We start from the raw sequence: 12,996 nt of genomic DNA, 5'->3' as shown, positions 1-12,996 counted from the left end.
ATTGGCCCAATTTTGGGCCAAAACCTTTAAGATTAGCGCTCTAAATCGCAGTTTAAATATTTCTACCTTTCCCAATTATAATTCCTCATTTCTTAATCTTATTTACCCATAATCAATTTCCTCAGTTGTAGTACCAGACAGATCTCAGCCGGTACTGCCGGTCAAAATTCCACTGTGCACTTTTACGCAGAAAACTATATTTTCCGACTCGGAAAAATTCACTGAATCCAAATATCATATTTAAATTATCAAATTCCAATTGCCAAATCTTCCAACCATATTCGCTCCTATTTAACTTATTATTTACTAAATTTCGGTTAGACCGGGTATTACATCATTTAATGAGATGCTAATATGACTATCTAATTTGCTATTATTTTATAATGTGATAAGAAGTTATTTCCAATGTGAAAGGATTATATAAATTTGTGATCATCACAAACTCTTCAATTTTTTAAATTTTAAAATATTATAAATGTATCAATAATGTTTAAAATCAAAATTTGAGAACATACAAACATTTTTCAAATTTGATATTTTTCAACCTTTTGTTATTATAATTTTTTTTACCAAAATTATTAAAAAATAATAATTAATTATTTAATACTATTTTTTTACCAAAAAGAGAATGACCAACATTTGATTTTAAAGAGTCGATACTATTTTTTATGGTTAGTCGATGCATTTTAATGTTAAGAATTTTCAAATTTTAAAATAGAATCAATCAATTCATCAATTTTTAAAATAAAAAATTGAGAGTATATAAGATAATTTTGACTTAACAATTATTATTGGGAGAATTACTATAAAATTAATTACTACTAAAAAATTATTTTGTTCTAAAAATGTTAAGAAAGAATGAACCATTTAAATTATATTTAAAGAAGAAGACCAAAATTAATTAGTTATTGAAAATAGATAATACTATCCTAAGATACATATTAAAATTGCATTTATTAGTTTGGCTTTAGAGGAATTTGCTGGATGGGAGCTGGGAGGGGAACGCTATCCTTTTATTATTATTTAAGTAAGTACCGATTATATGAGTAGTAGTACTATATATACGTATGATTAAAGAAGAGAACGAATTTTAAGAAACAAATTAAGCATAAAATTTATGAAAAATTTTTTTGGTTCTATTGTTATAGTTATATATATGTGAAACTAATCTTACCTTATTAAACCTGTTTTTGGCATACAAATTAAATGGTGGTTTGTTTTAGGTCCAGTTTGTTGTTTTAATAGGTGAAATATAAAATAATCACGCAATATAATAAGAACAACGATAAAGTCTCATACTCGATCATAACGATATATTAAAACTAAAATGTAAGACAAATACGAATAAAATATAACCTGAAAATTTATTAATAAACGTGCATAGTTGCATTATACTTATAGTGGACATAACCTGGTAAACTTATTCTAACTATATATATAATGGTGATCTACATGTTCTTTAAAAAAAATATCTGAAAGGAGGACCTTCCAATATTGCCGGTGTCTTATGATTAATTGGATTCGGACTACCGGAAATATCAATGTCATGATTTATGTTTCTAGAGGATAACTTTGCGGTGCTGGATTATCGATTAGGTTTGGACCAGATGGAACATCATGGTTGAGACCTGTATATTATGAAAAAGATTATTTTTTGGGAGGAGGTCCTTTTGGATTTGGCAGCACCAACACCGGCACTTCATTATGTAATGGGTTTGGACCAGCTGGAACGATACGGTTGAGACCTATAGTTTTTGAGAAAAAGTATTTTCTGGGAGGAGGTCCTTTTGGATTTGGCAACACCAGCACCGGCACTTCATTATGTAATGGATTTGGACCAGCTGGAACGATACGGTCGAGACCTATAGTTTTTGAGAAAGAGTATTTTCTGAGAGGAGGTCCATTTGGGTTTGGTAGCGCCGGCACTTCATTATGTAATGGGTCTGGACCAGCTGGAACGATACGGTCGAAACCTATAGTTTTTGAGAAAGAATATTTTTTGAGAGGAGGTCCATTTGGGTTTGGTAGCACCGGCACTTCATTATGTAATGGGTCTGGACCAGCTGGAATGATACGGTCGAGACCTATAGTTTTTGAGAAAGAGTATTTTCTGAAAGGAGGTCCATTTGGATTTGGTAGCACCGGCACTTCATTATGTAATGGGTCTGGACCAGCTGGAACGATACGGTCGAGACCTATAGTTTTTGAGAAAGAGTATTTTCTGAGAGGAGATCCATTTGAATTTGGCAGTGCTGACATTTCATTATGAACTGAGTTTGGACCAACTGAAACGATACGGTCAAGACCTATATTTTTTATGAAAGAGTATTTTTTAGGAAGAGGTCCATTTGAGTTTGACAGCATCAGCACTTCATTATGGATTGAATTTGGACCAATTGAAACAATACGTTTGAGACCTAAAACATCACTGTTGAAACCTACCTCAGGGTTATTAATTTTAGTAGCATCTATAGTGTCGTAAACAAGTGATAGGAAAAAGAAGCAAACAATGATATGAAACAAAAGTTGAGTGAATTCCATTTTTCAAATTGATGTGTTAGTAATGCTCGAATTATCTATTTATATAGGAAAACCATATTACCTTGGGGTTTCTCTTTTGATGGAAAGATAATAAAATTTAAATATTCATAGTCAATTTTTAATATTTGTAGAAAACAAAAATAATAAAACCAAAATTATTAAGAAAAAATAATTAATTTAATATTTTTTTAACCAAAAAGAGAATGACCAACATTTGATTTTAAAGAGTTGATATTATTTTTTATGATCAGTCGATGCATTTTAATGTTAGAAATTTTTAAATTTTAAAATAAAATCAGTCAATTCATCAATCTTTAAAATAAGAAATTGAGAGTATATAAGATAATTTTGACTGAAAAATTACTTTTAGGAAATTACTATAAAATTAATTACTACTAAAAAATTATTTTATTCCAAAAATGTCAAGAAAGAATGAACCATTTAAATTGTATTTAAAGAAGAAGACCAAAATTAATTAGATATTGAAAATAGATCATACTATCCTAAGATACATATTAAAATTGCATTTATTAGTTTGGGTTTAGAGGAATTTGCTGGATGGGAGCTGGGAGGGGAATGAAGGACTTTGAATATATAAACGGTATTTATAAATTTTATTATTCTGAAGACAAAGAGATTGAAAATTTTTATTTATTTTTACATTTTTTTATAAATAACAGAATAGAAACGCTCAAGGATAAAAAAACCAAATTACCCAGTCATTATTTTGATAAATATAGTTCTAACAGAATCTTAAAAAAAAAAAACTAATAGATTGAAAGTTTATTTTTATTAATCATTCAAACTTTTCATTTAATTTTCAAGTTCTCTCAAGTTCTCCAAATCGAAGGTTTCATGAGAACTAAATATAAGTTATATTTTTATTTCTAAAAAATTATTATATTACCATTTAAATTTTAATTTCCGATTGTTTTGTCGATTTTTAACAAAACAAAATCGATGGTGGTTCGATTCTAATAGTCTGGGAGCGAAACCTACTCTTCTTTTGCAGGTACCAGTTCTATAAGTGCATCAAAGGTTCTCGAATTAGACGAGTATCAAGATAGAAAATAAGTTCAAAAAGTGTCAAAAAGGCAAAAGAAATGTAGAAGAAAAGATTCGAAAAATATACCGACTGAAATCGAAATAGTTTGCAGTAAATTTAAACAAAGTGGTAAAATGCTTTTGATAGAATCAAAGGACTTTTGATATAAAAATTAAAGATGCTGAAATATAAATTGGGCAAAGAAATTCAAAATTGCTTAAAAGATAAATTAGACAGGAAAGGTAAATTGGACGGAAAAGTAAAGTTTTACAGAAAGTGTAAATAGAAAAAATAAAAACAATGGAAGGAACCCTACAGAAATCGAACTCGAATATAGACTAGGGAATTCGCTAGAATATGAGTGTGCTTGAGTGTATTTCTGAAAAAAAGTTCCAACCCTAATTTCTTCGAACTTGCTAGTATTTATAATCTACTTCTATAACCAACCACTAATTGCATGGTGCTGCCTTGTATGCGAATTTCTTGGTAACCGTTCCCGCTCTTTTACTAATTAATGAACGTTACCAATAAATTCCCAATTCAGAGAAAAGTCTTCAACTTCTTTCTCTGTGTAACTGCTCGATTCTCCATTTCAAAAGTGTCATTCGATCTATTCGAATTATTTTCCTAATTCATTAAGGTACCAAAATCGAGTACACGTAGCTAACTTCCATTTAACACTGGTACGTATGTCTTTTCGATTTTTACTCCCTTTTTAACATCTCTCCAGCATTTCGAATTAACTTATTCTTTCGAAAGTATTTCTCCATTAATATTAATATAGCATAAAAGAGGCGTAAAATTTAAGTTTCCAATGCCTGTTATATATTTATTAAAAAAATTAAACTTTTCTGTTATATATTTATTAAAAAATTAAACTTTTAGCACTACAAGATACTTATCATTTGGTAGAGGTTTTATAGTGGAAGTTTTTGAAAATTTCTCCAACATCGTTTATTTGTAGATATTTTTAAAATTTTCCTACATAAATTTGCACACAATTAAAACAGCTATACACTCAAAAGTCCACTCAAAAACTCAAAGCTCGTAGATAAGTCTTTTTAATTTTGTTTCCCTTGCTAATTAATATATTTTTAGTGAAAAAGTCAGGAAAATGGAGGTTCAAGACATAAAACAGCGAAATCACAAAGGAAAAGAGCTCACTGGTGTCAAAACGCCAGTAAAGAGGCAAACTGGGCGTTAAACGCCAGAATGGCTACCATTCTGGGTGTTTAATGCCAGTAAAGGTAGCATTCTGGGCGTTTAGAAAAACGCCCAGTGAAGAAGGATTTCTGGCGTTTAACACCAGTCAGGGTACCTAGCTGGGCGTTAAACGCCTAAAATGGCCACCAGATGGGCGTTAAATGCCAAAATGGATATCATGGTGTAATTCTTCCTCTCTTCTACTCAAGTAGATGATTCGAACATTGCTAACACATCAATTCGAAAAATGGAATTCACTAAAGTTTTATTTCGTATCATTGTTTGCTTCTTTCTCCTATCACTTGTTTATGACACTATAGATGCTACTAAAATTAATAATTTTATGGAATGTGTCGATCGTGATGTTTTAGTCGATGCAAATTCAATCAAATAGTAAAGTGCCGTCATGGTTTACGAGGACTTTTTCTTTTATAAAATATTTTGTCAAAAAATATAGGTCTTGATTATAATATTTCAGTTAATTAGTCCAAATTCAATGACAATAAAGTGTTATCACTGTCAAATTTACATAAACCTCCTCTTGTAAAATATTTTTTTAAAAAAAGTATAGACCTTAACCATGTTTTAATTGGTTCTTCAAATCCAGTCGATAATAAAGTGTCGCTGCTGCCAAATTCACATGAACTTCCTTTTGCAAAATACTATTTTTTTCAAAATGTAAGTCTCGACCATAGTGTTCTAGTTGGTCCAAATTCAATCGATAATAAAGTGTCGCTGCTGTCAAATTCCCGTGGACCTCTTGCAAAATACTCTTTCTTAGAAAATGTAGGTCTTGACCATAATATTTTAGTTGGTCTAAACACTACCAGAAATGCGGTGATTAGCCACGAAAAAAACCGTGGCTAAAATTAAGAAATTCCGTAGCGATTAAGCTTTAGCAACGAATACATTTCCGTGGCTAACAAGGGCGACGCCTTTTCAGTTAGCCACGGTTTTCGTCCGGTTAGCCACAGTTTTATGATCCGTGGAGACATCTAAATAGCCACGGTTTTTACGTTATTGGCCACACTCTAAACCGTGGCTAAATGACAACAGTGTAACCAATGAGTATAGTTTTGCCACAATTTTTCTGTGGCTAATATTGACAGGTTGGGCTTTTTTTTCCACATTTTTTTTGTGGCTAAACATTGCTGGGTTATTTAGCCACGGTTTTTTCTGTGGCAAAAAAAAAACCATGCACAAAAAATATTTGATAGGCTGGGTTTTTTTCCACACTTTTTTTTCGTGGCCAATATTATGGGCTATTTACCAACACATCAATCCATAGCTAATTTTTTTTTTCAATTTAAAAAAAACTCTCAACTATAGATACATATATATAAAAATTTTAAATTAATATTGCATATATATATATATATATATATTAAAATAATTTTATAACAATATAAACAATCAAAGCAACGATAATAACATTAAAATAAAAAAATAGCAAACTAAGTAATAACAGTAAATTAAAGCATATGCATTGTTCATATATATAGTAAAGTAACAACAAAAACCAAGTTTTATAATTCTGTACGACAAAAAATAAAAGTATCTCTAATAACAGTATAAACTAGACATAAATTAAAACTAAAATAAACATGACAGGAGGTGCATCATTCCGACTCAATGTGTGGCACAGAATCAGAAAAGGTAGCTACTTCATCACCGTATTTCTGTTGTAGAAATCTGTCGAGAGTTGCCACTTGACCTTTAGCTTCTTGAAGTTGCCTTTCTAAATCTACAACATGTTGTTGCGATGCACTGCTAGAACCTCCGCATATGTCCCTCCAAAGATGCGCTTTGACTTACCAAAACCACTGGGACATGCAGCATTACTAAAGCCATGTACTCGCTTACCATTCTCAGGACCGCAAAATTTTCCAATTGAATCATCCGGATGAGCTAAGACCTTTGAATGAATATCTTCAGTGGCAGCACGCTCTTGGTCTTCAGACAAATGCTCTGCTATTTTTTCCTACAAATAAATGCACATCGCATTGGAGTAGAGTATTGACATAATCAAGGCATATAAAAAAATATACATCCATATAAAATATAATTGAGACACTCACAGCTAATCGTTGTCCTTCTCCGCTTACATAACTCCCATCTTTCTTTAGCAAAGTTGATACAATAACCTCGCTTCGACATACAGGCCTTCCCAATTTTTTTTCCTAATACAATAAATAGAACATTAAAGGTAATCACAAATTTAATTAAAAGCACTAATTTTATAGTAATAGTATAACAGTACTAGACTCAATAAAAAAAATATTACCATCTGAGTTGCTCTTCTAGCATTGCTTTTACTTCCACCGGCATGTGAAACTATAAGCTTCTCACGATTTCTGGTGTTTTGCAAACATTGTTTCTATGATTTTCAAGAACAAGAAACAAGTAAATAAATGTTACCAGATATCCATTATAAATATTCAATAAAAATAATAAAAAAGCATAGATTAATTATTTACCTTTGTTTTAGGATCCATATAATGATCCACAAAAGCAGTCCATTCAACAGGCGGTATGTCTGAGGGATTCGCAGCCAGAATTTCTGCCTTTCTTTTGTTAGGAAAGAAGTATTCTCCCCGTAAATTATACTTATGGGCCTTCCATCTATCACCTAAGGTCCTCAGAGCCCATTTGACGCCGGTAGCATAATCAAACTCAACATTTTCCTTGAAATATTTCATAGAGGAGATCAATTATTAAAAAAATATGTAATTTGATAACCATATTGCAGATTATATCTTAGAAAGATAATATTTAAAAAAAAAATTTAAAGCTAATCCTAACCCGTGCTTACTGTAGTTTATCCACTTCTGAAACATTCATAACAGTGTACTATAACACAATGTTGTGTCAGATAGCTGTCTAGCCCCAACGGCAGATATTTGAAAAGAAAAAAGATTGAGAAAATGAATGATGCATAACAAAGGCTTACTTATAAGTTTTTATAATGAACATTCTTGCTGTAATATGATGATAAACATGTGTGAACACAAAAAGGAAGGAATCCAATATACAAGCCTAGTTTCAAGAAGACTTACCACCTCAAATACATAGCCCCTTTTGAATTCTGCTAGGGTAGAGCTAAAGTTTTTCTGATTATAATTTTATCAGTTTTCATCAAACTGAGACAAGTATATATCTTAACAAAATTTTCCTCTCAATTATTTCTAATTCCAAATATTAATTTCAAAACATTCATGAAAATAGCAATTGGAACGGGAAAAGAAATCCAGGAAGTGTATCCTAACTCCTAAGAATGAAATGCAACTAACTTGACAATATTGATAGCAATAGCATATAACCTGCAGCAGTACTTGTTTAATAACTAATTAATTCATAAATCATAGAGCAATGTCATCTTGTTACAGCTTACTTAAAGTACCTCCAAATTAATCTATCTACACCAAGATTTCACCTCTTACACACTTTCTTTTTAACAAGAAATAACAATAATAAATAGAAAACGCAAACCTAAATATAGGCAAGCTAGGAGCTAAATTAGGATGACAACAATTTAATAAAAATTCACATCAAAGTGAAATAAACTTACTTCAATAAGTTCCCATTGTCTTTTTGTGTTATCTTCTGGCATCTTATCCCATCTTTTGATTGATATGGGACAAAATATAATTTGACGAGCTACCTGACCAAGAAATCTCACAAACAGGTTCTAGCCGTTATCTCGACCTTGTCCATCTGCATCCAACTCCATCATAACTTTTTCACTTTTTTTCAACGCCCAAACTTGAATCGCTGTCATCTTGCGAGTGATGATTTCTCCAGTAGAGGTGTTTGAATTAATGGAAGAACGCCAAGTCAAATTAAACCAAAATTAAAAAAAGAAAAACAAAACGGCATAAATGACAAACTTAGATTTATCAAATTAATTGCACACATATATATCACTAATTAATCTAAATTACATACTATTCTAATAATAAATTGCAAACACATATCGGTACCAAACTAAATATAGTATCCGACATTAAAAGCACAGTAGGCTTTTACAAAATTGTCACTAGAAGTCTGAACTTATCAATTAAACAAGTGCGGCTTTAATGAAACAGGAAATTAGATTATATGGTTCAAGGCTGCTCTACCAACTTGAATGCCGAATGAATTAATTAAAATGTCACTAATAACATTTATTGTTCTCAATCAATAAAAATACACATAACACAGATAGAACTATCATATCTAAAACTTTGAATCCCTCTTCATAAATATATAACCTTTCTCTTTCTTTCTTTTTTTTATTTATTATTTATCATTATTTTAGTATATAATAGTAGCCATTGATACAAATAATATTACAATCTAAGTATGATTGTCTGGGATAATAACAATATATAATAGAAATCAGATTTCTGAATAAAATTAAATTCTGACATAAATTTGAGAGAAGAAAATTAAAGAAGCTAAAATTTGTATTAAGATAAAAAAAATACTAATAATTTCTAAAAAAGAATGATAAAAATTTAATAAAATTACATCGTGATTCATTTTCTAAAATCAGATTTTTATTTCTTTTAATATTTTATTTTATTTTGTCTTTGATTAAAATAATTAAAGGTGAGTATTGGTATTTTTTTTCTTTCTTTGATCACGAACAACTGATAAAGTTATAAACAAACTATAATAATTAATCAACCATAACAACGAAAAGCAGGGACTTATTTAATTTCAAATTCAAGTACGGTTCAAATTTTTAACTTACCAAAAAAATTTAATCCGTCTAATTAACACTTACATTCAAAAATTAATTTCAACTAATACTTAATATAAACAAACAAATTACTGCAAACTATCCTATTGTTTAGCCAAGAGACTACAAGACCTGATTGGACATAGAGTACAATACAACAGGTGTCCATTTTTAAAAGCTTCCACCTAAGTTCTATATGTATAGAAAAAAATTACATTCTACACCATAAAATTCACCATCCAATAATTTTAAAATATATTTATAGTTACACATATCCAAGAGAAGACAAAAAATTCACAAATATGCTTTGTGCAGAGCAAACATAGAAGGAACCAAAACTAAAGGGAACAAAAACTGAGTTGTGTAAATTAAAAAAACAGGATGAGAAAAAAAAATCAACCAGCACAAAGTCAATAGATTGGACTCAAAGAGAAGTTAGAGTTTGAATAAACCTACCTTTAACCTTCACAAGCAGAGGCTCATTTTCATCTCTTTTATTCTTAGGTGCAGCAGGTTCTGGTAGATCAACACCACTTTGATTTAACATCTCCGTCTCTGAAATTTCATCCCCATCATCATTGAGACTTATTTGTTCCAACCCATCTTCCGAACTCAAGTTTATGTCTTCACTTTGTCTTCGTAACTTTTCAAGGATTGATTGTTCGTAGATATTACGTTTATGCTTCATAGTATTCTAAATGCCTGCGACACAAAGTCATAGACAGTGTAAAAAGAATTCAGAAAAAATAAAGGTCAAATAAAATAGTGACATAAAATAGTTCATATAATTGAAACACAAGAAGTCAAATAACAAACAAAAATTTTTATAAATGTCTCTGCATTTAATTAAATTAAACATTACTAAGCATAATCCAATATAGCATATTAAGTAAGTTAATCATAGAGCATATTTAACAAGTAAAACTTAAATTTAGATTCAGAATATTTCCAAAGTTTTATCATTAATAATTGAAAAAAATCACTCATTTCCAATCATACTAAATCAATAATTTCCTACTTAGAAACTGGTAAATATATATGTGGTTCGGTTGGATAATGTTCCTCTGACCTTCTATAATCTCTTAAGTATTAAACCAAAATATGAACATAAAGAGTACTGACTCATATAACTAGATTCAAGAATATATGATTCATGAGGAATGAAAGGAAATTTTTACAGTAATTAAAAAATTTTGAAAATATGAACAACTATATCCACTTTCATAATAACTAGTTTAATAGCAGAAATTTTATATCACTAAATGGGATTAGCATTCATTTTATTATATAAGTAAATTGAGAAGCCCAATATAGAAAAAATCCCCGTAGTAATGATGACTACGATTCCATTATGTGTTAGTGATATCAAACTATTTGCTTAGTGTTCTGTAATTATTTTTCTCGTGTCACTAATATTAGGGAATTTTCTCAACAAATTCTGTATAGATGTCTAAATTTTTGCAGTGATCGTTGGGGGAATAGCCAATTTTGCAGCTTATGCATTTGCACATGCGATTCTTGTAAAACAAATCATAAAACAACATCATAAATTGAATTGGAAATTTCAGTACTTTATACAGTGATGATCAAATATCATGTTCAGCTGAAAACCAAATGTAACATTAAGCAGAAAGACTAAGCCTAGATAAAATTGGAACAGGAAACTAAGGGAGCTAATAATATAGTGGGGTTATGTTCAATGAAACTAAACTAGAAGCACATCAGACATAATATTCTCCTGGATACCAAATTTCACAAAATCGTCTAGCTTTCTCACGAGCAACAGGATCCAAATCCTCCTTCCAGAATGGCTTCTGTTGAGATCAAAATCCTTTACCGCAGCCTGGGTTTCTGGTAATTCAGTTGTAGAGCGAATATATCCTTTCTTTTGAAAAAACTTTGCAATGTATTGCTCTATGATGATAAATTGTTTTCGACGTGCCCACTCAAACTCACACGATGGCTTGGTTTTAACGCTTGTCTACATAGATGAAAAAATACGCTGATTTATCTACAATGTTATATACAGGTGCTAGCAAACAATTTTGGAAATAGTAAAAAGAAAATAACAATATATCTTTGTTACCTTTAGATCCATTAATATAACATCTGCATCCCAGTCAGAAGAAATAGTAAAATATGGAAACCCATGCCTTTGCAGATACTGCACGCTAAGTGCATATATCTCCTGTAACACCCTAATATTCAAATCCTTATGCTCGAGTCATAAGTCAATGATATTACGGTGGTACGACTCTCAGGTGGATTTTTAATATATAAATATAGGTAATTTCGAAAAGAGTATTAATCGAGAAGCCTGAAAAGAGTAGAAATAAAATCGCGAAGACGTATCACTCACGTTTCGACAACAAAAGATAAATCGTGAAGCCGAAAACGATATACGGACAAGGCGTAGAGGAGATTAAGAGATAGATAACAGATAGATATATATAACATAAGTAAATAGCCACTAGTCGCGACCCGCGAAGTTTAGGCCGGCTAGGGTACAGTATGAAAGTAGATGACAACAGTATATCCTAATCTCTCCCAAAGGAAACATAAGAGCCTCTATAGGCAAGTTCCAAAAGAGTTCAATACATAATATAATCTTTTCAAAACGTAGGTGGAGAGATTCTAATCAAACACAAAGTAGAGGAAATAAAGATCTTCGCCGTCTCTCAGACGACCCACAAACTCACTTTTGAGCACCTGGACCTGTATCTGAAAAACAAGAGATATATACGGAATGAGAACCCCGGGCCCATGGGTTCCCAGTACGGTAAAAGTGCCAAATAAATACAATGCACTGCAATAAAAACTCACCAAGCATCCTAAACTCCTTTTCACCAAGTATCCAGCCTAGATTCTCACTAATCTATAAATAGGCATCTGTCGTAAGGGAATACTAAATCTAGATCACATCTCATATGACTCCCAACTTGCTGACTCTCCCACGAATCAGATTTCAGAATCATAAACAAAGCCATCATCAGTCGTGCTGTCTCAGCAATTCTATATCAATATATCATGCCCTCCTTGGAACTAGTGAAACCACCTCACTGCGTCTACCCAGGGAGCTCAAATCATCTCAACTAATGATCACCATCATCATGCAATCGCATCATCAATTCATCTCATCAAGAACAGCCCTCAACCTCCACCGACACCAACATGAGGGGCCTCTCAGTTGTACAAACACAAGCAATACAGGCAAGTAATACACAATTAGGGTACAAGTAGAACAAGTAGCACATAATCAGGTAACTTAGCATATATAATGTAGAAATCCAAAACAAATAGGCAAACCCAAACAATTCAAACATATGCAAATGATGAATACCTGCCCTATGGCTGATGATATCATCTGTCGGTTATCAAGCCAACCCGACATGTCCGGTAGCTAACCCGGGCACAGTCTCTCTGTTGCGTATTAATATCATTAGAGGGAATATGTGCCCTGTCACCATTAGAGGGTATCTGCACC

At 31.3% G+C, this 12,996-nt stretch overlaps 1 protein-coding gene across 1 annotated transcript; it reads right to left on the bottom strand.

Annotated features, from left to right (window-relative positions):
* On the bottom strand, positions 6,534-10,217 carry LOC107621476. The gene is made up of 6 exons (XM_016323491.2): positions 9,969-10,217; positions 8,358-8,599; positions 7,267-7,473; positions 7,074-7,166; positions 6,868-6,969; positions 6,534-6,770 (listed from the first exon to the last, which is right to left on the bottom strand). Exons 2-6 carry the CDS (start codon positions 8,397-8,399, stop codon positions 6,534-6,536), a joined length of 681 nt encoding a protein of 226 aa, XP_016178977.1. The 5' UTR covers positions 8,400-8,599; positions 9,969-10,217.

Source organism: Arachis ipaensis, chromosome B10, assembly GCF_000816755.2.
Source record: "Arachis ipaensis cultivar K30076 chromosome B10, Araip1.1, whole genome shotgun sequence".
Classification (NCBI taxonomy): Eukaryota; Viridiplantae; Streptophyta; class Magnoliopsida; order Fabales; family Fabaceae; genus Arachis; species Arachis ipaensis.
The sequence above is the reverse complement of the archived record's forward strand: the minus strand, read 5'-3'. Positions and strand labels throughout refer to the sequence as shown.